This window comes from Hyperolius riggenbachi, chromosome 7 (assembly GCF_040937935.1).
Source record: "Hyperolius riggenbachi isolate aHypRig1 chromosome 7, aHypRig1.pri, whole genome shotgun sequence".
NCBI classification, from domain to species: Eukaryota; Metazoa; Chordata; class Amphibia; order Anura; family Hyperoliidae; genus Hyperolius; species Hyperolius riggenbachi.
Genome location: NC_090652.1, coordinates 238544545 through 238569336, shown reverse-complemented (window position 1 = coordinate 238569336; position 24792 = coordinate 238544545). Strand labels below are relative to the sequence as shown.

The window sequence follows — 24792 nt, the reverse complement described above, 5'->3', positions numbered from 1 at the left end:
CAATCTGTGTAATCTAGGTAATGTGTGCATTAATTGCAAGGGTATTTTGCTTTACTTGTGTAGCCCACATTACACGGCAACCAGAGAAACCTAGACAATGCTAGTTCTCTTAAAGAGGAACTCCAGTAAAAATAATGTAAAAAAAGCGCTTCATTTTTACAATAATTATGTATAAATTAGTTAGTCATTGTTTGCCCATTGTAAAAGTTTTCCTCTCCCTGATTTACATTCTGACATTTATCACATAGTGACATTTTTACTGCTGGCAGGTGATGTCACTGGAAGGAGATGACCAGGGGCGTGTTGTAAATCATGGGACCCACCAGAAAAACTTTGATGGTGCCCCACCATGTTCACACCCTTTCCCATGTGACCCTCTCAGCCTGGGGGCCCATCTAGAAAACAAGTGAGGACATCCTAATCTTCACACCCATAACATGTGTAGACACAAAAACACTTTATCTGAAGGATGGATCCCTCTAGCAGAGGGAATCAAGTAGTAGTTGGAGCCCTCTTACAGCTCTGGGCCCCCTGCGGTGGCAGTGGCTGCTCCGCTGCAGTTACCACAATTGTTTATCTCATCAGATTATTTTAACCTCAGGTGTACTGTAAAAAAAATCTAATTCAGATTTGCTGGATCATTTAGGTTCTCTGATGTTCTCCACACTTCTCCATCCATAAATCAGCCTCAGCGAGTTGGATTCAGCTCCTGGCACCTGTATAGATTGACCATCTGCCTCTTGTTTGTGTCCTGAAGCATCTTAGTGGCCCGGTATGTTGTGATCCTATCAGTGTATTTTGTTGGGCCCCCTGTTTCTTTATTTTCTTCATCCTTTTGGATTTTTCCAAGGAACCAGGCTTTGCCATTATGTGTACAAATAAGGTTTCAGCCTTTCTGACTGGGAACAGAATGTTGGTTAAAGAGGGACCTCTGGACAAATGTAAAAAAAATACATGTCATACCCATATATCTTTTCCTAGACCTATGTCAGTAGTCACAGTTTGTTTTTCTGCATCTCTGCTCTCTTATCAGCTGGTATCAAATAAACCTTGCCAGGAGCCCAGATTATTTCTTCCTGTGATACAATGACAGCAGCCATGTTGTTTGTAAATATTACACAGAGGCAGGCTTGTCTGTATCTTGATCACTAAGCCTGAGAAAAAAACCTAATCCCCCCTCCTCCCTCCTCCCCTCTGCCTCTGAAATCAATTGCTAGTAACACCTTCTCCTCCTCCTGCCCAGACTGAGCTCCCATGAGCCATTGCTACTGCCAAGGCTCTCTGAAAACCTGTGGGCGTGGTTTATTTAGTTTATAGGGAATTAGAGTATTAAAACAAAAACAAAAAAGTATTTGGCTTGAGGAATGCCCTATAAACAATAGGAAAGGAACACAAATATGCAGTGAGTAAAAGTTCACCTTGGATCCACTTTAAGTATTTATTTATTTTGGTTTCATGAAACTGCAATGAACAATAACCCATTACTTATATTCTCAGTCCATTCATTAAAGGAAACCTGAAGTGAGTTTCCTCACTCCTCTGTCGCTTGATACATACGGATCTAAGTAGAGGGAAGGCTCTGATACCATATACTGTAGCAGTGATGGCTAACCTTGGCACTCCAGCTGTGAAAAAACTACAAATCCCATCATACATCTGCCTCCCCAAGTTATGCTTAGAGCTGTCAGAGTATTGCAATGCCTCATGGGACTTGTAGTTCCACCACAGCTGGAGTGCCAAGGTTAGCCATCACTGCCATATAGTCATTCCTGTGCTGTCCACAGTTGGAAGTTTTTGACCTGCTAGTTAGAATAGCTTATCAGCACACCTCGGGTAGCCTTCAGAACTACTGGCATCCCCAATGGACAAGTGTATCTGTATGCTTGAGGCACACGCATGTGCCACATGGATGCTCTTGCCTTTGGAACAACTCAGAGGCGCGAGTAGTTCCGAAGCTGTTGGTGTCTATGATCTGCTGTTTGGATACGTCCACAATAAAGTTTTCATTTGGACATTCTGGTATATGTGCGAACCTCTTTTACTACTTCTGCTGGTGGATTGGTTGTCTCTGATCGGGCACTTTCCAGAGCCTGGGAGTTTGAGCGGTACACTGTGTCCTATCCATTGTTCTGAAGGCTGCCTGAGGAGTGCCAAAGACCTAGCAGAATGGATAATGTTGCAGGAATGACGGAACAGACCAAAGACCAGGAAAGCTCTATTATATCCGGATCCTTCTCTCTACTTAGGTAAGTATTACATTTTTGAAGTAAGTTTTCTCACTTCAGGTTTGTTTTGATAGATACGTTAGGGTAGGGTTGCTAGTTTTATGAATGAAGTTGGTTTGCATCGTACTGATAACACAGCGTCAGCAAAATTGACATGCAGCCAAAAACACAGCAGTGTCATCTGTGAGCTATGAAAAACAAATGTGAGGTTATGGAACAGCAAGTTCTCATGCAGGGGCCTTTCAGACATAATAGAATTCACATACGATTTGGGTTTTTGCGAATTTGCATTTGCTGCACATCAATGGCATTGAATTTGACTTGCATGTTGTGCAAATTCTCAGATGCTTTTTTCGCAATGGACATGCGATTCACATGCATGGCGAGCCAGTTGGGAACTGGGAATTTTCACATTCCCAATGCGAAAATTTACATGCCGATGCGAAGATGTTTACATACAATTTCATGTAAATTAACTTAATTGGTATGAATGAAAAATTGCATTCTGAAAATCACATACAAAACATGACCAAACAAAAGGTGATTCGGAAAAATATAGCTGGTCTCCCAGAATGCTTTTTTTTGGGGGGGGGGGGATTTCTGCATAATAAACAGCCTAGAATAAGCCTCAGTTGGAGGGTGGGGCTACATATCAATACACAGCTGTATATAAGGAAAGCTGTTTTTCTAATGCTATAACTAGGACAATTAAAATGGACCTGAACTCTTGCACAAGACAGAAGGAAAGCATAGAGAAATGTACACTGTATGTATTTAGAGAGTTTAGCTTCTCTAATTCTCGCTTATCTGTGATTAATCACACGTTGTAATTTGATCTCTCAACTGTGTGAGGTGGCTGCCATAGCAGAGCAGCTAATCGGTAAACACAGGTTGTTAACAATATGTCTGCTTCCATGAAAGCAGGAAGTAGACACACTGCAGACCTATTGCAGGATTTGTATCAGCTGTATCATAGAAATGTTTTTTTTTAAAGGTCATTATGTTGTTGCTTATCTTTTAGAGCAGAGAGGAAGTTCTGAGTTCAGGTCCACTTTAACATAAAAGTGGATATCCTGAATAATTTACTGCATTCTACTATACGTCACTACAGTTCCTCTTTAGTATTTATGCCATTATACAGGAGATTCACAGGTATTGTTTTCTGCACCGTGTTTATGAACAGTTTGTTCTTTGCTAAGTAGATCTTTAACTTGCAATCGTGGCTGAAGGAACGTACTGTGTTCACAGGCTGTGGTGTTCAGAAGTGACCCTGTGCCCAGATTTCTAACAGGATTGTGTCTGCTTTTAACGGAGTGCCACCTGAGGCTCAAAGATAATGGCCATCCAATATTGACTTTTGTCTGGGTCCCTTGGATGAAGGTTGTTGTAATGCTTAAAGTGACACTGAAGCGAAAATAAACTTATGAGATAATAAAGTGTATGTGTAGTACAGATTATTAATAGAATATTAGTAGTCTTATACTTGTATTTTCAGTTATATAGCTCTATTTATAACATTGCATCATTCTGTAATATTTGCAGTTTAGAAACCACACTCTGTATTTTAAGCTGTAAAATAAGCAGAACTAATGACCCTTTGAACTTTCCGGCAGTAAAACCTTATCTCAAGCTGTGTCTTAAGATGCCCATACATCAGAGGATATATGTGCGGATCCACCAAGAGACAGATCTCTCCATGATTGAATCTGATTGGAGAGAGATCTGTTGCCTGCCCGTACAACGCAGGCCGATTCCTGATTGATTTCAGCATATAATCTGTCAGGAATCGGTGCTCCGTGCAGTATACTTTACCTGTCTTTGTCCACCGTGGCTCGGTGCTCTGTCCACATACACACGAGCCACGTGGTTGCTGGCAACATCACACATGCGCCCATATATATGCTGGCAACCACGGCCAGTGTATGTGGACAGAACGCTGAGCCAGCGCTCGTCCCGATATCGCATGGCGGTACTACCGCACACCCGATCAAGCATGTTGGCTCTACACCTTGCAGCATGCCCGATTCAGCCATGCAACCAATTTTGGTCCAAAATTATTTGCATTGACGATCAGGCAAGTTTTTGGTGAATCAGATGGTCGAACTGCCGCCAAGTGGCCTGATGTATACATCAGGCCACCTTTAGGGCTTGTTCACACTACAGGAGCTTTTCTGAGTGCTTTGTGGTTTTCAAAACTCTTGCTAATGTTATCCTATGTGTGTGTTCTCACTGGAGTGATGTGATTTTATAAAAATCCCCCATAGAATTGAATTAGCGAGAGCTTTTCAAAATCACTAGCGCTTAAAAAGCTCTTGTAGTGTGAAAGCCCTTAGGACTGGAACCCACTAGAGCGATTTTCTGAGCGTTTAGGGAGAGATTCAACCCGCTAGCGATTTCCCTAAACGCTCAGCTGTTAATGGATGAGCCAAATTCCACTGGAGCGATTGCGATTACCAAATCGCAAAACTCAGGACATGCAGCATTTTTCGCGTTTAGTGTTATCGATTAGCGTTAGCGTTTCTGCAATGTAAAGTATATAAACGCTGGCATAATCTCTCGTCAAAACCTACACAGAGCGATTTTGCAAGCATTTTTACATTACTGCACATTGTAACAAAATGAAAATTAATTGAAAGGACCAATTAGAATTAAAAATGCTAATCGCTAATCGCTACACAACCGCTGGCAAATGAATTACACTTTTTAAAATCTCTCCCGAAAACACTCATGAAGTCACTTACAAACCGCTCATACAAAGGGATTGTGATTAGCGATAGTGTTTAGTAGTGGGTCCCAGGCCTTACTGTTTCTTGGCTGTTTAAGCTATTTGTAAAACAGGACTGAGTTCATCCAAGTTGGTTACTAAGCTCAGAGAAGCTCTTTTGCATAGATAACAACTCAAGTGTTCAGGCCCGTAATTAAAGGATGAATGTGAAAAAACTACGGTCCTGGAACCCACACAGGAATGCCGGTGCTGCACTTCGCTCAGGGTGCTGCACTTCGCTCAGGTCACCTCGCTGAGCAACAAATATGCAAAGAGTGAAGAGGTGACATAGAACTGGCTTTGCTACTTAACCTCTTCAGGACCACAGGCAGCACACAAGTGATTCCCCCCTTTTCTCCCCACCAACAGAGCTCTCTGGGGGGGGGGGGGGTGATCGCCCCCAGGTTTGTTTGTTTGTTTTAAATAAATATTTATTGTATTTTTTTAAATTACATTTCTGTTTTTTTGCATTATACCCTCCCTCTCCCTGTCTGCCTATCACAGCGATCGCTTCTGAGTTCCCCAGAGGGACAGCCGTGTCACGCGGCTGTCCCCTGTACAGCTCTGCTGTAGATCGCAGTGCTGTACATGTTAATTAGATCACCGAGCAGGAGAGGATGCGCGCGATCTCCTGCAAAACAGAGCCCCGGGACTTTATGCCGATTGGCGTTAGGCGGTCCTGGGGCTGCCGCGGCGGCCACACTCATCAGCGTGATGCGGTTGGCAACTAGTTAAAGCATGTATTGAAAGCAAAGCAACACTACATGTTACAAACCATCACGGTTCTTCCTCAGGTGTATAATGCACCAAATATCACAACCTCCATTTCGATTAGCTCGAGACACACCACTTAAACAGGGGGTGTGGTAGGCACTAACTAGACATAGGCCACTCCTCACTGTTTCAATGCAAGCACCAATATAGTGTATACATACAATTATATATATATATTAAATTATGCTAAGAATACAAATATATGCAGTCAAAAGAATTTGTATACAGATATAAAAAAATGCATATTCAAGGATATACCCCTGTGGGCTGCCCAAATCACTGCAGTATATAGTGAACTGACCGTACTCCTAGGGCACTCCGATGCGGCTACCCGTGAACACCAGGCTGTAAAAAGAAAGATGAATTGCATGATGACACGCACTAGCGCATAACCTCATATGTAGATCTCAAATATTTCCATTGTGTATGCTCATTCATCCCTCTAAACAGGCTTTCTCAACCAGGGTTCCCTGGAACCCCAGTGTTCCTTGAGTACTCTGGCATTTTTCCCAATCATGGGGGAAGTATGATAAAGCACACTAAAATATGGGATAGCGGAAAAAAAAAGCATTAAACTAAGGGTCAGAATAATAATGAGCCACACCTACGCTTTTAAAGTCTATGCCTACTGCAAAATAAATGCAGGGGTTCTCTGAGATCCAAAAATGATTTGCGGGGGTACCTTGACTTGAGATCCAAAAAATAATTGCAGGGTTTCTCCAGAGTAAAGAGGTTGAAAAAGGCTGATCTAGGATGAATGACATCCAAATAGTTAATCCAGCGGGCTTCTTTTTGAAGCAACAATTTTTCTTTGTCGCCCCCACCAGATTTAGGATCTATACAATGGAGTGCCAACCACCATAATTGTGGGGCTCTGTGCCTGGCCTCACTAAAATGCCTAGCTACAGAGGATTCATATTTGGTGTCTCCTGTACCAGCCTGTTGATTAACATGTCACATCCTGTGCAATTCTGCATGCAGGGAAACCACATGAGAATCCTTCAAGTGTGAACCCTGCCTACGGCTACATCTGACTACAGGATGTGTCTGAAAAACTGTGCCAGGAAATATGCAAGCATATGAATATGAATATTAGTGGAAACAGGCCCAGCTGTACTCTTATTGTGCAGAAATTGATTGCACTCCCCATACAAAGTCCATAGTGCAAGCAATTAATATTGTCTAACAGATCTCATCCCTTTGATCTGCTCTTATCACTACAGTAGTAATAACACGTTTCACTAATACTCTTAAGCCGGCCATACACTAGCCGATTACCCGCCGATTAACCGTCACATCGTTCACGCTAAACGCTAAATTTCGATCTATTTCGTCCAGAAATAGATCGATCCCGTCGATTGCTCTGTGCGGGAAATTACCGTCGATCGCCTGCGGGTAGGGAGCGCATCGCTAGCGGCGTACGATCGACGCAGGTATACATTACCTGAAGCTGGCGCCCGGCATCTTCTCTGCATCACCTTCCGGCTCCCGGCTGGCATCTTCTCCGCATCACCTTCTGCATCCGGCGGCATCCGTGTATAACTTCCTGTGTCACTGCAGTGACAGCGGAAGTACAAATAGTGGGCGCTCTATTTGAACTTCCGCTGTCACTGGAGTGACAGAAAGTTATACGCGGATGCTGGATGTCGTGATGCGGAAGGTGATGGGAGAAGATGCCAGCTGGGAGCCGATGCGGAGAAGATGCCCGGGACCAGGCTTCAGGTAATGTATGCGGGGGGGGGGGGTGACAGGCGACAGCGGCAGCTCAGCAGATGGTGAACGGTTTCAGGCTGAAATCGATTCACAATCTGTTTGCAGTAAAGGCAGCCATACGATCCCTCTCTGATCAGATTCGATCAGAGAGGGATCTATTTGTTGGTCGAATCTGATGGCAAATCGACCAGTGTATGGCTACCTTTACACTGCAAAAAATAGTTCTTACAGCCAGTGTGAGGTACTTATACTGTATTTTCACTCAAAGTACGGCTGAATCTCTTTGAATTTCTAGTTAGTTGGAAAACTTTAGTCGTGCTTTAACCACTTCAGTACCAGCACCCTCTGCCCCCTTAAACCAGAGGGTGCTGGTACAGTAAACCGCCGCTTCCCGACGAATCGCCGCTAAAATCCACTGCTCCCGCCGGTCACGCCGCTCTGTCCCCGCCGTAGGCTGCTCTCTCTGCCGTCGCTATGACGGCAGAGCGCTGTGCGCCGGTCAGGAGCCGCTTTCATTGGCTCCTGACCATGTCACTCTATGTAAGCCAATGAGAGCGGCTTACAGGAATGACAGGATCAGGAGCCAATGAAAACGGCTCCTGCTCGGCTCACAGTGTTCTGCCGTCATAGAGGCGGCAGGGCAGCACATTGCGGCAGGGACAGAGCAGCAGGGGCGCGCGGTGAATGGGACGTAGAGTTTACATCCGGTCAGAACCGCAGCGCCACCCGCCCGCCGTAGATTTAAACTGCGTCGGTAGTTAAAGAGAACCAAGCAGCATTTTTATCCCCCCAGGGCATCTCAATGCACATTAAAAATGTATGCTAGCAATGTGGCTCATAAAAAAAAAAATCAAAACTTCTATTTTATCGTTTCTTTTTACATTTAAATGTTTAATAGAGGCTTTTATTACCCTACTTCTGTGGACCACAGATGCTGTCCTCAGAAATTGTAGGCAGATAAGGACTATGGTAATTAGTTGTATTGCACAGTAGCAGAGAGCAAACAAAAGCTTTCATCATCAGGGGGTTAGGAGATAGGATAGCTTAGACAAGTCACACATGCTTAATCACACCCTGCCACTGGTTAAGGGCAGCAAGAAGGGGCATGGCCGATCCTACAGCTATTAGATACCAGTAGAAACTGGAGGAAAAAATGCTGCTCGGGTTCTTTTAAAGCGAACCTGAACTCAGAACTTCCTCCCTGCTGTAAAAGATAGGCAACAGCATAATAACCTTTAGGGCTCATTAACACTAGTGAGTTGAAATGCATTAAAATGCATGAATAAAAACTTATTAATTGGTTTGTGAGTTGTGCATTTCTATGAGTTTTAATCACTCCGGACGAGTTGAAATGCACTGCAAAGCAACTCACTGGTGTAGTGTGAATAATAAAGCGAAAGTCTATGGACTTTCATGTTACCATGTAAAATGCACACCATGTGCAGCACGTCAAAACTCACTGCAACTCACATAGTGTGAATGAGCCCTTACAGAAAAACATTTCCTTGTTACAGCTTATAGAACTCCTTTAGACATGCTGCAGTGTGGTTACTTCCTGGTTTGCTGCGAGCACAGAAAGGGTTAACCTCCTGTTTTTGCATTTTAGCTTTCAACTCAGCAGAGTCGGCAGACAGCTGGGAGCTCAAATTACACTAGCTCATCACTTGCTGATAAGGGAAAATTAGACAGGCTGTTCTCTATAAACACACACAAGGTGGATTTCTCTGTGTTCTCCTTCTCTCCTTTGCAAGAATTCAGGTCTGCTTTAATTCTGATTTACCATTCAATGTTATCAGTCAGATAGATGCTAGCTTGTCAACAGTAGTCATATGCATTCTTTGCTCAATCACTTGTGTCATAAAGGAAATATGTATGGTCAGCATGCAGGCAAATGAGCCTATCTAAAGACGCTGGGAGATCTACCCCACCTAGAACCTCATTAACCAGACTTCTTCCTACCACAACCCTAGAATCATCCTTTTATGGCCATCCTGCTTCCCCTACCGGCTGATGTATAAAGTGCAAATGACAGCTCTCCCTCTCTGTTATCTTACTAGCATCAACAGGAAGGAGTTTGGTGCCTTTGTCAGTGGTTTCCTGTTTAATGCTACCAGTACATTAGAGTGCAAGGAAGCTGTTAACCGTATGCGTCTGTCTAATCTAGTGATGTGTATCTCTATGGAACTAGACAATGATAAAACAATCAAAGGACTACTATCACGAAAATAAAATAAAATTTGAAATATGTATCATATGAAAGGTAAATTAATCCCAGAGTAAAACGCACTATAAATAACTTTTCTTCCTATACTACTGTTGCTTACTTAAGGTAGTAAAAAGCTGACAGATCTGACAGATTTCTTACTAGTTGATCTCCTCATGGGAGATTGTCAATATAACCTGTACTCTTTACAAAAACACACCCTGTAAAGGATCTATACAAATATGTCAGCCAGCCTCCCTACTCGTTTGCACATTATTTTGTCACTTAGACTGATCAACTGCAGTTCAGTAAGTGCTTTTGCAAATAAAGAAATAACTGAGAATCCTCCATGAGGACATGGACAAATCCAAAATCTGGCAGATCTGATCAGATTTTCAATACCTATGGTAGGTGACAATGACATTGCAAAAAAAGTAATTGATGGCACTCTTTACTCTGAGAGAAATGCACATTTATATGTATTTGTTTTATATGATCATATTTTTTATGATAGATGTCCTTTAAGAATCAAAATTTACTTTAGAAAAGTATGAAATCTTGATTTATTTTATAGTTTTACTTACCTGGCCTAAATTTTCCCCGTAGCTGAACCAAATCCATTGAAATGTGGAAAGACGTGTAAACCGGAACAAGATGATCAATGGATCGGCGTCAGCTTGTCTAGACAAAACACCGAAGACGGATATCTCTTGGTGAGCATTAATCTATGGCTTAATATTAGGAAATTGATTGTATCAAGCTGAACCAATGGGGAATCTTAAGCCAAATAAAAAGGATTATAACTCACCTGAGGCTTCTTCCAGCCCCCTGGACTCCTACTGTGCCCACAATGTCCTCCTGATCACCTCAGGCAGCGGCGGCGATCCCCGCAGAGCTGAGCAGTCGCCGGCAGTTGGTGGCTACTGTGCACACTCGGCCCCTAGCTGCACACACCTGGTCACACTTCCAGCGTCAGGAGCATTCTGCCCATGCACAGAAGGTAATAACGCGTACTGCGCATGCGCAGAACATTCCTGGCCATGGGATCGTGACAAGAGTCCGAGCGGCTAGGGGCTACGCATGCGCAGTAGCCCAGCTTTGCGGGGGTCACCATCGCTGCCCAGAGGGGATCAGGAGGACATTGTGGACATAGCTGGAGTCCAGGGGGCTACTGCGCATGCGTAGAATGCTCGATGTGCCTGGAGCGTAACCATGGTGCTCGCGGCTGCGCGTGTGTTGTAGCTGCCGACTCTTAGTACATTGGTTACATTGTTATCCTATCCCTTTCTGAAAAGGAGCCAAAGTTAGCCAAGCAGGCATTTCAGTTGTGGCGGTACTACTAGCTTCTCTGTACCTCTGTAGACCACAGTGCAAGTTGGGTGCTTAGTTTGGGTGTGTGCGCTCAGCTATGGTATAGCCAAGTGTTTGACTGTAGTCAAACTAGCATAGCGGTAGGGTAGGCACATAGACTGGTTGTGTTCAGCTATAATATAGCAAAACTAGTAAAGCGGTAGGGATAGCACACAGACTGGTTGTGTTCAGCTATAATGTAGCCAAACTAGTATAGCATTAGGGATGGCACATAGACTTATGTGTTCAGCTATTATGTAGCCAAACTAGTATAGCGGTAGGGATAGCACATGGATCAGTTGTAGCACCAAAGAGGTAATAGCATACGCCAGAGTTCACCCATGGCAATACTAAATGTAGCCTAAACTTGGGGTGTGCAGAGGTTGGCCATTAAACTCAGGACAAAAAGTATTTACATGGAATTTTGCATTACATAATATATGTATTTTATTAACTTGTTTTTTTTATTCAATAGGTTTGTGGTCACAGGTGGAAAAATGTATTTTATGAGAAAGAACTCAAAATGCCGCACGGAATATGCTACAAAATACCTGCAAATCTCCGCACAGATTTAAATACCAGGATCTGCCCATGTTATAGAGGTATGTAAATAGAAATACACTCTTAGGCCTGGAACCCACTAGAGCGTTTTTTGAGCATTTAGGGATCACTTTCTAAACACTAGCGATTTCCCTAAAGGCTCTGCCAATGTAAATGGATGGGACAAATTCCGCTAGAGCGACTGCGATTAAGGAAATCGCAGGACTTGCAGCAATTTGGGAGCGTTTCCATTCCAATGTATTGTATAGGAACAAGGAAACTGCTTCACAAATTGCTTACAAAGTGGTCGCGCTCAGCAACAGGGGGCTCCAGATCAGAGAGGGAAGCCTCAACAGGATCCTAAGGCTTCCCTCTCTTAAAGAACACCTGAGGCGAAAAATAAACTAATGAAATAAACAATTGTATCTGTCTTCCTTCTCCTGAAAATTACTTTTTAAGATATTCCACAGTTCTATTTTATGTTTAAATCTACTTTTAAGTTTTAACTGTTTTATTGTTTTTGCTCAATGACACATTAATTGAAGTTTGCCAGCGCAAAAATCTATGAACTATTGACCCTTTTTATATCTTTCTTGCTCTCAGAAGCCACTTTCTGCAAGGAAAGTGTTATAAGTTGGAATTTCTTATCAGTGAGTCACACTGTAGTCACTTCCTGTCTGAGTCAGGACTGAGTTAGCCACTTACCTACCTGATATTTAACTCTGTCATGCAGAGAAAGAAAAAAAGGAACACGGCATAGTTATTTGTGTGCTAGGCACTGTACATACCCATGTCTATCTCATCATGTCACATGTCACTTCGGGTATCCTTTAAGGTATCTATTTGATTTTGATCCCAAGCTTTGGCTCGGGATCACTTTAAATGATTACTATATTTCTGCAAGTAGACAGAAGGCATACATTTAATAGAAGTATGTGCCTGATAATTTTGATCCTGCCCAAAAACTATTTTTCCATTTTCGTAATGTTGACGAAATTCTACTACCCGCTTTGCTAACAACATATCTTCCGGTATTTATTTATCTATCCTCCAGAGATATAGCGCCACCTTAATAGGACCATATTAACTAAAAACTGTATATCCCAGAATTGGGTCAAAGGTAGTGTAAGGGGGCGGGGCCAGCCACGTATGTGACCACCCATGTCAGTAATGACGTGGTACTCTCTATTGCCAAGTTTTGTGGGCAGGAAGGTCGGAAATGAGTGGCTAATCAGGTGTCAGTCATTCTGCCGTGGGTCAGATTGGGAACATAGCTGTTCTCTGAGGTCTGCTGTGGTGGCCATACTTCTAACCCTTGATACAAGAATATAAAGGGTATATAATTTTTAGTGAATAATGGTCCTACTAAGGTGGCGCTATATCTCTGGAGCATATATACTGTAAATAAATACTGGAGTACATTTTGTTAAACAAATAAATAATACATATGTTATTTGGGGGGCATGACCTTACGTGTGTTTAAAATATTAAGAGCATAATTTTTATTAGAAAAAAACAAAACAACAGACAAATCTGAAAATTACAAAAAAACAGGAACATTTTACAATAGTACTTTAAAAGGTAGCTTAAAAAATACAAAAGGTTTGGCATTAATACATAACCCAATAGCAATCAGTTATATCACAAAAACAAATAAGGAATAAAATGATATGTAGGTTAGAAGTAGTAAGATGGAAAAGATATATTTAATATTCTATAATTCTAAAATAATGTTTTTTTACTAATTTGAGCGGCACCCGGCGTGGCGCCCAAAACAGCCACGCAGCAGTAAACGATTCTTCGTATGAACGATCGTAAATGATCGTTCGGGACCACTAATGGACAAAAATCTCCTAACCAATCCAATCAGATTAATGAAATTGATCCGAATTTCGGTTTGATCCCATCAGTCTGATCGGATTGGTTAGGAGATTTTTGTCCATTAGTGGTCCCAAACGATACTTTACAATCGGTCATAAGAAGAAAAATTGTGATCGATCGTTCAGCAAATTGTATCATTAGTGGCCAATTTTACCTTGTTTGCTTTCTTTTCAGATCATTTCCGCAGATTTGGTGAGAATCATGGTTCATGCCAAGCAGGCATCTCTAGCTTCTATTTAGGGGTAAGTCAAGTGTGCGCTATTTCATCAGTTTGTTTCAGTTTCTTTAAAAGAGAAACCGTGACCAAGAATTGAACTTCATCCCAATCAGTAGCTGATACTCCCTTTTACATGAGAAATCTATTCCTTTTCACAAACGGATCATCAGGGGGCTCTGCATGGCTGATATTGTGGTGAAACCCTTCCCACAGGAAACTGTGAGGACTATGGTCCTGGCAGTTTCCTGTCTGTGAACCTCGTTGCATTGTGGGAAATAACTATTTACAGCTGTTTCCAATTGCCAAAAAAGCAAGCAGCATCTCCTTCCACTGACATCACCTGCCAGTAGTAAAAATGTCACCATGTGATAAATGTCAGAATGTAAATCAGGGAGAGGAAATATTTTACAATAGTCAAACACTGACTAAATCATTTATATATAATTATTGTAAAAATTAAGCACTTTTTATCACATTATTTTCACTGGAGTTCCTCTTTAAGCCTTTCAAATTTTTACAGTTTAGCACAATCTTTAGGGATTACTGTGCCTTTAACTGTCCCCTCTGACCCTAAATGCTTACATCATGCAATGCAGAGACTTGTACTACTGCACATTCACATGTCAGAGTAAATAGTGTGATTTATAGCAAACAATCCTATTTTCAGTAGGATCATTCCAATCAAAAGAAAAGATTGTATTTAATTGATAAACAGCATTTGTGAATCCAATCTTTTTCCATTAGCGAAATCATTCACAACCGTAGCTAAGAAAAATCGGCCATGCTGACGAACACTAAGTGGACCTTAACTTAGAACTCCCTCTCTGCTCTGAAAGATACGTAACAACATAATAACCTTTAAAGAAGAACATTTATTTTCTACAGCTGATACACATCATGCAATGAATCTGCAGTGTGTCTACTTCTTGCTTTCATGGACATAACATCCTGTGTTTACAAATTAGCTGCTCTGCTGAGGCAGCCAGCCGACACAGCTGAGAGATCAAATTACAATAAGTAATAGTCAGAGATGAGGGGGAATTAGACAGACTAAACTCTCTGTGAGAGAGTTCAGGTCCACTTTAAAGCACCCTTAAAGTGATAGGGATATGGAGGCTGACATATTTACTTCCTTTTAAATAATGCAGACTGCCAACATATAAGAAAGAGTGGGCTCTGGGGCACTCTCTGCAGCCACAGCAGGAGCATGCAGGGCAGGAGTGTGCTGTTCCTCCATACCGGTGTTCCATTCAAGGGCTTCTGGGCATTGTCCATGGAAACCTGGCTGGATCTGCCTCTCCACACTCAGAACTCTATTTTCCACGGTCTTTTTGACCAATTTGCACGCTCATTCTTGGTCTGCTGCTGAAAGCATTATGCACAGAACAGGGTCATCCACAAAGGCAACCTAAGCAGATGCCTAGGGCCTAGTGGGTGTCTCTTAACCTCCCTGGCGGTAAGCCCGAGCTGAGCTCGGGCTATGCCGCGCAGTAGGATTTCTCCGGCCCTGGTGGGGCGATTTGGCCCATTCGAAGTGCTGTGCGCGCAGCCAGCACTTTGCTAGCTGCGCGCACAGCTTGATCGCCGCCGCTCTGCGGCGATCGCCCGCACGCAGCGGCGAAAGAGGCCCCCGCCAGAGCCCTGCGCTGCCCGGACCAATGAGTTCCGGGCAGCGCTATGGGCTGGATCGGGTGCGCCTAACGTCAGGACGTCGGCTGACGTCCATGACGTCATTCCGATTGTCGCCATGGCGACAGGAGAAGCCAAACAGAGGAACGCATTATATACGCGCTCCCCTGTTTGCTATTAGTGCCGGCGACGATCGCACTAGAGGGACACGTGCGCCCTCTAGTGGTGTTTCATGTAGTTACCACTCTGGTAGCTTTACATGAAACAAAAATTTTTTTAAAAAAAAAAGATTTTTGACGATTTGAAAAAAAAAATTAACCGCCAGGGAGGTTAACTCCCCTTCCATCTCAGATTACCAAAAGAACCATAAGTGGGAGGAGCCAAAGCTATTACCTTGCCACTGGCTCCAATTTATCTTAATCCATCCATCCATTTTGAATCTGCATAAACCTGTTCCTTCACATTCCTCTCACTACAGTGTCCAATTAAGTAATATCATAGGAGACTGTTTAGCAGTAGTTGTCCTTTAAAGCGGTATAAAACCCTGACATAATATTCAATAAAAATATGTTTTCCTACTTTTTATATGCCATACGGTTATCATATTTGCTTTTGTGCATAAGTATTATTATTTATTTAGAAATTACAAGTTCCCAAAGTACAGTTTTTATGCTCTGAGAGCTGACTTTGCATTTTATTCATAACTGGTTTATTCATCTTGAATTTTGAGCAGAAATGCTTTCTGAGTGTCTGTCTGTGTTCAGGAGAGTCTGCACAGTCAGAGAAATGTCACATTCCTCACGATACAATTAAGTAAACAGAAGATAATGTTATCTTTAGTTCAGATGCCTCCAGCTTTCCCTGCAGGGAACTTGCATCCTGTGTTTAACTAGTTGAATTCTGTTTTAGTAAAAAAAAAATGCTGGTTGTATATAATATGCTGTAAATAATCTTTTAGTGCAAAGAAGAAATGCTGGGTTTCATTCCGCTTTAATAGTTCATGTAGACAGGAAATATTGGATGCCCCTTTTTTGCCAAACATGACTATCATTACTACTCATATCATTGGCTTGGAGAACAATATGCCTGATCTTATTCTTGCATGCCAGAAATAAAGCTAAAACACTGTTTTTCAATGATTTCCAGGATTTGATTATCATGGGGGCACCAGGATCAGTCTACTGGACGGGTTCCATTTTCGTGTACAATACTACGGAGAACAGAATTTTCTTCTTTGACAATAAGAACAACACCGTAAAATTTGGCAGCTATTTAGGTAATGCTACTCTTATCAGCATAATGTATAATGACATATAGTAACATTTATTATGTTCTACATGGAAAACTTATGGTACGGAGGTACTGTAGCATGTGACAGCAGTCACAGTCCATGGAAGAGCTGCATTGTGCAGTGGTGGTACGTATTTCTCCATAGAGCTGAATCCCGATAAAAGAGTGAGAGTATTTGGTGTAGGGTATAGCATTTTCCTCTTTTTAGAAAAGCTCTACGTCACATAGCCTGTCACTTTTGCATTTAATATGTACCAGAGATGATACACTAGCACTCATTTATACTTACCTGGGGCTTCCCTAGCCCCATAAGCACTGTGGCTTCCCTCACCGTCCTTCTCGGCCCCTCCGTTAAGTTGATATGAGTCCCGGTAATCCGGTCAGTCTTTGCCAATCGAGGGCTTCTGCGCATGCAAGGCTTGGCCGCGCGCAAGCCCCTGCCGCAGTCCTACCCCCTGGAGCGTTCTGCACCTGTGCAGTACTACTGTGCAGGTGCAGAACACTCCAGGGCCGGGAGAGCGACGAGGGTGCGCAGAAGGCCATAACTGCTCGGATTACTGGGAGTCATAACGGCTTAGCGGAGGGTCCGAGGAGGAGAGCAAGGGAGGCCACAGTACTTAATGGGGCTGGAGGAAGCCCTGGGTAAGTATAAATTAGCGCTAGTGAACCATCAGGTTCACTTTAACCTTCCTGGCGGTAACCCCGTAGTTATATACGCGTTCCCCTGTTTGCTATTGATGCCGGCGACGATCGCACTAGAGGGACACATGCGCCCTCTAGTGGTGTTTCATGTAGCTACCACTCTGGTAGCTTTACATGAAACAATTTTTTTTTTTTTAAATGGATTTCTGCCTAATTGGCAAAAAAAATTACCCGCCAGAAGGGTTAATTACCTTCAGTGGTCTGCTCCCTAGTACCCCTACCAGCCTTACCATCTGTATGCGTTCCACCATCCTATCCAGCCAGACCTGCCTGCAGGTGCTGCAGTTTGAAGTGCCCGCGGCAGTGTCATGCCTTCAATGTGAGTACATCTCCCAACCGTAAGATGTACTCGCGTTGAAAGACTACATCTCCCAGCATGCACTGTGGCAGGCACTACAGATTGTAGTGCCCACAGGTCTGGCTGTAAAAGACGCAGGAGCGCATACAGATCGGGAGATAAGGAGCAGCCCTCAAGGTAATGCTTGTCACCTCCAATGGCCCACACTATTTACAACCCTTCTTTGGGGGAGATGCATTTAATATATTTTAGTAAATCGGTGAGGAGTTGCCTTTAAGAGTGTCACCCAGAGTTCAGGCTGTTCTAGCAAGCAAACTACTGAACTACGCTGCAAAGAGGGTGAACCACTTTCATTATTTATAACCGGAAGAAAAAAACACAGGAAATGTTGTTTATTGCCTTCCATTATGCGTAAATGTGCAGTTCACTTCCCAAGGGATGGCCACATCAAGTGTTAAACTTTCACCAAAGTTAGATTATCGGAATTCCTTATTTCAATATAAAGTTCAGGAATTCAGCAGCATACAACATTCTTGTGAATTAAGCCAACTTTACTCCAGTTACTGTTCATACACTGTTTGGAGAAACATAAATTTAGCAGGCATGTGCAGCCCCCTCCTAGTGAATTTTCTGTGCATCAAGAAAGAAACACACCATATACAGACTAAGAGGAAAAACTTTGTTTACAGTAAGGTAAAATAAACTTTACCAACGGTTATATGGTATAATGGCTATATGGTATGACCTTTAATGTGAAGAGTTTTCAAGTCTTTTGGCTTTTTTGTGTGGTGTATGTCAGAGAAATTATAGTTAAAACACTGTATAAAAGAGGAACTCTTCTGTAGAGGGTTAAAGCATTTAACTTACAGAGGAACTGTAACCAAGAATTGAACTTCATCCCAATGACCGTGGTCCTGACATCATATTGTTGGAACCTTGTTGCACCGTGGGAAATAACAGCTGTTTCCAACTGCCATAAAAGCAGCATCTCCTTTCACAGACATCACCTGCCAGCAGTAAAGATGTCACCATGGGATAGATTTCAGAACGTAAATCAGGGAGAGGAAATATTTTACAATGGGCAAACACTGACTAAATAATTTATAAATTATTATTGTAAATGTCCACAGTCTCGCCATTTCCCCGCCTCCTCCATAGCTCCGGTCCCCGCCTGCGTCCCTTCCCTCCAATCAGTGGGGAGGGAAGGGACGCGGGCGGGGATCGGAGGTGTGGCGGAGCGGCGAGACTGACAGATGCAGAGATAAACAGCCGGTTGCGACACGCTGTGTGTCGACAGTTCGGCTGATAATTTATGGGGGCATAGCAGAGCGCAGGGGGTGCTAAGGGGAGATCGGTATAGCAACAGAGGCTGGGTAGTATATGCAGACACAGCCCCTGTATGCTGATAGCATTGTTAGAACCCACCTCGGGTTCTCTTTAAGGCTGGTGGTTGAGATGCATTTGTAGATCACCAAAGTGCTGGCGCAGTGCCACCTTTTGAGGGTGTTCCCACAGCAGTGGTCTGATTTGGCTAAAAAAGTACTGCATGCAGCATTTATCGACACAGATTCAGATAAAGAAGTGGCCAAAAAACCTTTCCTTCAAAAATCACTTTGAAATCGCATAAAAAAATCAGTTCCTAAGTGCTTAGCGGTTTGCAGTGAGATTGAGGCCTTACTAAATTTGTCACTCTATATAGATTTACTGAGATGTTGTACTATACAGATACAATATTTATTATTGGATATTTAATGAGATTTACTATGCTCCATAGATTTAGTGGGTTTTGGTACTCTACATGGATTCACTGAGATCACATTATTTTGCCTTTAATTGTAACATTATTGCCTTTGAAACATATTTCTCTGCCTATTTCCTGGCTATTTGAAATAAGTGACTTGGTTAGCTGCCTAGAGCAGGGGTCTCAAACTCGCGGCCCGCGGGCCATTTGCGGCCCTCGATACAATATTTTGTGGCCCGCGCCGGCAAAAGCTTCCTTATAGTTCGCTTCAGTGCTCCCAAGTAATCCGCCGCATCCCCGCCGCTAAACGAGGGCTGCAGAGCCCCCAAATCGCCCAGGGGGCAATCCGCTGGCATTTTACGGAAGGGGCAGAGCTTTCAGCTTCAGCTCTGCCCCTCCTGACGTCAATTGCGGCGCATCGCCACCTCTGCCCTCCCCTCTCACTCTTCCTTCACAGAGAGGGGCGGGGAGAGGCGGCGATGCTCGTTTTGCGGCGGGGACACGGCAGATTACTTGTAATGGGAGCACTGAAGCGAACTATAAGGTAAAATAGGCAAAATAGTTCGCTTCAGTGTGAATTTGATTTTGAAATTAAAATCAATGCGGGGGGGGGAGTTGAGGGGGGTGCGGGAGCTGCTGATTGACTTTTTCTGTGAAATCCCTTATGCGGCCCAGCCTCATCCTGACTTTGCCTCCTGCGGCCCCCAGGTAAATTAAGTTTGAGACCCCTGGCCTAGAGAGAGTGCTTAAAGAAAACCTGAACTGAAAATTAAAAGTCAAAATAACCATACACAGGTCATACTTATCTCCTGTGTATTCTACTCCTCAATCATTCTCCTTTCCCGCGTCCTGTTTGTCCCCTGTGATCAAGGGAATTCTCTCTCCTCCATTTTGAAAATGGCCATTACCCCATAACAGCTTTCTGGTCAGCACACTGTTAAACTGTCATATCGCCCACTTGAGCCATAGGAAAACATAGACATTACTTGGCACATCAGTTGTCCTCTCAGCTATATCTGACAGCAACTGATAAATAACTGACAGCAACTGATATATTTCAATTCTGACAAAATGTTGTCAGAACTCGAAGCAATCACTGTCAGAAGAAAATGGTGCACTTCTGAGAGGGACTGATGGCAAGGTAACTATGTGATGTTCATTTGAAGTTACCTCATGTGTTTATTTTAAATAATTTTACTCAGTACAGGTTCCCTTTAAAACTCATACCAGTTCTGAAGGATGAACATGTTTTAAACAAATATGTACTACATAGGTATAGGTATATAGAAGTTATTCTTTAACATATCAGCTCACAAATTAAAGAGACTCTGAAGTCTCTTAAAAATCCGTTTTCCCCCAAAAATATTGTCTAACATATTAGCCCTAACTAAACCGCCGCATCCCCGCCACTGTACACTATCTAAATCCCCCCTAACTCGCCGGGGGGGGGGGGGGGGGCAATCCGGGCAGCGCTTCCATGAGAGGCAGAGCTATGAGCCGCAGCTCTGCCTCTCAGCACCTCTGTCAGCCTCTCCGCCGCCCCTCCCCCACCCCTCTCCGTCTTCCTTCACTGAGAGGGGCGGGGGAGAGGTGGAGATCCGCCGATGACAGACATGTGTGAGGCAGGGCTGCAGCTCATAGCTCTGCCTCACACGGAAGAGTAGAGGGCAGCAAAATCCATGACCAAGAAAGTCGTGGACTTTACAGGGGAGAGGGAGGACGAGTTTGGGGGGATTTAGATAGTGTACAGCGGCGGGGATGCAGCGGTTTAGTTAGGGCTAATATGTTAAACAATATTTTGGGGGGAAAAGGATTTTTATGAGACTTCAGTGTCTCTTTAAAGGGAACCTAATGTTAGAGAAATACAGAGGCCATCTTTATTTTCTAATACACAATGCCTTCTGTGTTGATGCTCTGCTTCTTATACTTTAAGTCACTGACTCAGAATAGGCATGCAGATCAGATGCTGTGACTGACTCCACTGGCTGCATGCTTGTTACAGGTGTGTGCCTCAAACACAACTAAAGACAAAAGCTCAGCATGGCAGCCAGGCAACTGCTATTGTTTATAAGGGAATGAAGATGTCAGTCTCCATTTCCACTCACTTCAGGTTCCCTTTAAGAGCAGAGGCGGTCCTGGCCATGTATGCTTTACTCTCAGACACTTTCACTGACCTGTAAGCTGGAAAATACCCACGAAACGCGTTGCCTTAAGTGCATCAATAACATTTTAGTTTTTCCTATTATTGTTGCACATCATTGAGGTAAGCAATCTCCTATGATTATTGTGTTTTTTCAGGGCGGGGGGGGGGGGGGGGGGGGGGCACCTCCTCCCTCCAGATAACTTTAAAAGCAGGGTTATTTTTACTGTTATAAAATGATGATACAGTAAAAACAGTGTGATCACCAAGAGATAATATCATATATGTCAAGTCTTTCTATGTTGCCTTATAATCAGACAGGAAGATGTATGTTTTGCAGGTGTTGTTGCTTTATACTGAGAGGATGTGGTTTTTAGATAGAAGTTTTTATTTCCCATTCAGTAATTGTTTCAAATTGTGTTTAAAACATGCGCATGCAGTGACTTATGATCCAAATTCATGTATCTCTGTATGTCAAAGAGAGGGATTGTTTTATCTTGGAGGGTTACATTGTGTTGGAGATTGCCAGGATGTGGAAGGCAAAAGTTTTTAAATGTAACCTAGTAACATAGTTTGGTTGAAAAAAGACATCCGTAAATCAAGTTCAACTGGAAGGAAAAAAACAAAAACAACAACAGAAAAAACACCATCCTGAACCGGCACATATCCGAGTTCATAGAACGAGTTCTTAGAACATTAGTGGGAGGGAAGGAGTAACTTTTATGTTGGGTTGTTGGGTAGGTAATGTTGAGGGGAGGGCGGGGGGGGGGGGGTTATAGAACATGTAGAGGGAATAGTATTGTACATGGGGGGGGGGGGGGGGGACTCTGCAAAAGTCTGTTTACTTTTAGGTGGTCATATCAGACTTTAGCAATGATTGCTAAAAGTTTAGTAAAATAATTGCTGAGCCATTGCACATACCCAGAGTAAGACATTTCTGCAATATATGCTATTTATTCTCAGTGTGGGCCTTCATGGCGTAGGGCGAAGCCGAAAAAGTCTCACCCTGCTCCTGCACAAACTCCAGGCCCGCGCTGGTTACTATTCCCTCTCCCAAGTTGTTGCAACGCTGGGGGGCAGAGCAGGATTATTCACCAGGCAACCTAGGCAGGTGCTTGGGGCCTAGTGCGTGTCAAAGGGCTCACCTGCCACCTTCTCTGACCTCTTTCCACTTCAGCTTACCAGAAGTACCACAAGGAGGCTCCAAATCGACTACCTTGCCTAGAGCCCCATTACATCTTAATCCATGTCTGCTCGGGGGGACAGGTAATTCGGGCGCCCAAATCAGACACAGCGCTGGTGCGTATGCAGGATGTCCTGAATCCACACAATGTATACTCACAGCTTGTATGTACATACAGCGCCAGTGACATGAATGCTGCATCACTGAGATTTGGGCAATCCTCACTCTTTTCATTGATTAGGGGTGAAAACTTTTGCCATGTAATAAAAAATAACAAATTTACTGTAGATTTTGCCACCTGAATCACGTGAGTCAGGTGGCTTCATGGTAGGTCCGCAGTGCTGAACGTCATAGATAACATGTTTTATAGTACAGCCAGTCAGTAGTCTGATTTGTAAGCAATACTAATGAAAGGCTTCTCTTTTTAGGTTATTCAGTTGGAGCCGGCCATTTCGTGTCAAAAACCAGCTTTGACGTAATAGGAGGGGCTCCGCAACAGGATCAGATTGGTAAGGTAAGGAAATATCTTCTTTGTGATTTCCTCATCTGTCAGATTGGCTTTACACATGACCTAATTAAAAGCAAATGAAACACAAAAACAGCTTCCTGGTTTTGGTCAACTACTCCTTTAATGGACCACTGTTGCAAAAATCTTAAAATGTAAAATACACGTACGTGTAAAGCACATACAAATACGAAGTCTATTTCTCCCAGAGTAAAATGAGCTATAAATTACTTTTCTTCTAAGTTGCTGTCACTTTTAGTAAGTAGTAGAAATGTGACATTACTGACAGGTTTTGGGCTAGTCCATCTCTCCATAGAGGATTTTCAGCATGGCCTTTATTCTTTATAAACACATTCTCTGAAAATCTTTATACAAAGATGCTGGCCAGCCTTTGGGCTCACCTTACGCTTTTTGATAGTTGTACAAAGCAACTGCCATTCACTGAGTGCTTTTGAAAATAAAGGAAACCCTGAGAGTCCCCCATGAGGAGATGGGCTAGTCCAAAACCTGTTGGTTCTGTCAGATTTCTACTACCTACTGTAAGTGGTGGCTGGATAGTGTACTGGTTAAGGGCTCTGCCTTTGACATGGGAGACCAGGGTTCAAATCCTGGCTAGGTCAAGTATCTATTCAGTAATGAGTTCAAGGCAAGACTCCCTAACACTGCAGGGTGGCCTCCTGAGCGCGTCCCAGTGGCTGCAGCTCTTTAACGCTTTGAGTCCGACAGTAGAAAGGCGCTATACAAATGTTCAGATTATTATTATTATTAAGTGACATCAACATAGGTGAAAAGGAGTTTATGGCTCATTTTACTCTGGAAGAAACATACTTCTTATTTGTATGTGTTTACATACTGCATATTCTAAATTTTTAAGATTTTCGCGACAGTGGTCCTTTCAGCATTAGCTGATGAGGAGCTAACAATACAAATTTACACTGACACAGGAAGTGACAAAAGGCAAACATCTACCAACCCACTAGCCGGCAGCTGGGCAAGGACTGTATACTTGTTGCCTGGAGATGGTCAAGAAGAAGCAAATAATTCTGCTTTGCATGCAGATTTAATGCAAATGGTATAGCTTGGAATTAGGAGTATCAAATGCACTTACTGCTGGTGATGAGCACGAATTTCACATACAGTAATCGTAATTTTGCATTGTAATTCACAATCACGAAACAAAATCGTAATGCACAATTTCAGGGAAAATAGTAATTAATTTTATATGTAATTTTATAACATTTTACAAAAAGATCTTGTCGTTTTTAAGATAATTGATTTTGAAAATGCCAAGGAAAATGGTTTTAAACTGTTATTTATCCGAGTTTAAAAACCATTTTCCCTTTGAATTTTTAAAATCGATTTTCTCAAAAACTACAAGGTCTTTTTAAAAAATTAGTTTTTCATTTGAGAATGGCATGTTGGGCTTTACTATTAACCGCTGAGGTCGGCACAACATTATTAGAAATTTTGCGTGTTTATGTGAAATTACAAATGGGTTACGCAAAATCAATTGAATGTCCAAATTGTTATTACATTTGGCTGTAATTGAGAAAATTTAGGCAAAATTTTGCATAACCGTAATTAGCATCACTACTTACTGCTGAATTTTTTATGCCCAATTCCAAGCTGCATACAAT

General features: G+C 42.8%; 1 protein-coding gene across 2 annotated transcripts in view; it reads left to right on the top strand.

Moving 5' to 3' along the window:
* Positions 1 to 24792, top strand: part of ITGA4 (integrin subunit alpha 4) — a 299845-nt gene that overhangs the window by 141188 nt on the left and 133865 nt on the right. For both annotated transcript variants that reach the window (XM_068245421.1, XM_068245420.1), the window contains 5 exons: positions 10286 to 10392; positions 11505 to 11631; positions 13625 to 13692; positions 16443 to 16572; positions 23079 to 23164. In XM_068245421.1, the coding sequence (XP_068101522.1) occupies positions 10286 to 10392; positions 11505 to 11631; positions 13625 to 13692; positions 16443 to 16572; positions 23079 to 23164 (518 nt within the window). The remainder of the gene's footprint in view (positions 1 to 10285; positions 10393 to 11504; positions 11632 to 13624; positions 13693 to 16442; positions 16573 to 23078; positions 23165 to 24792) is intronic.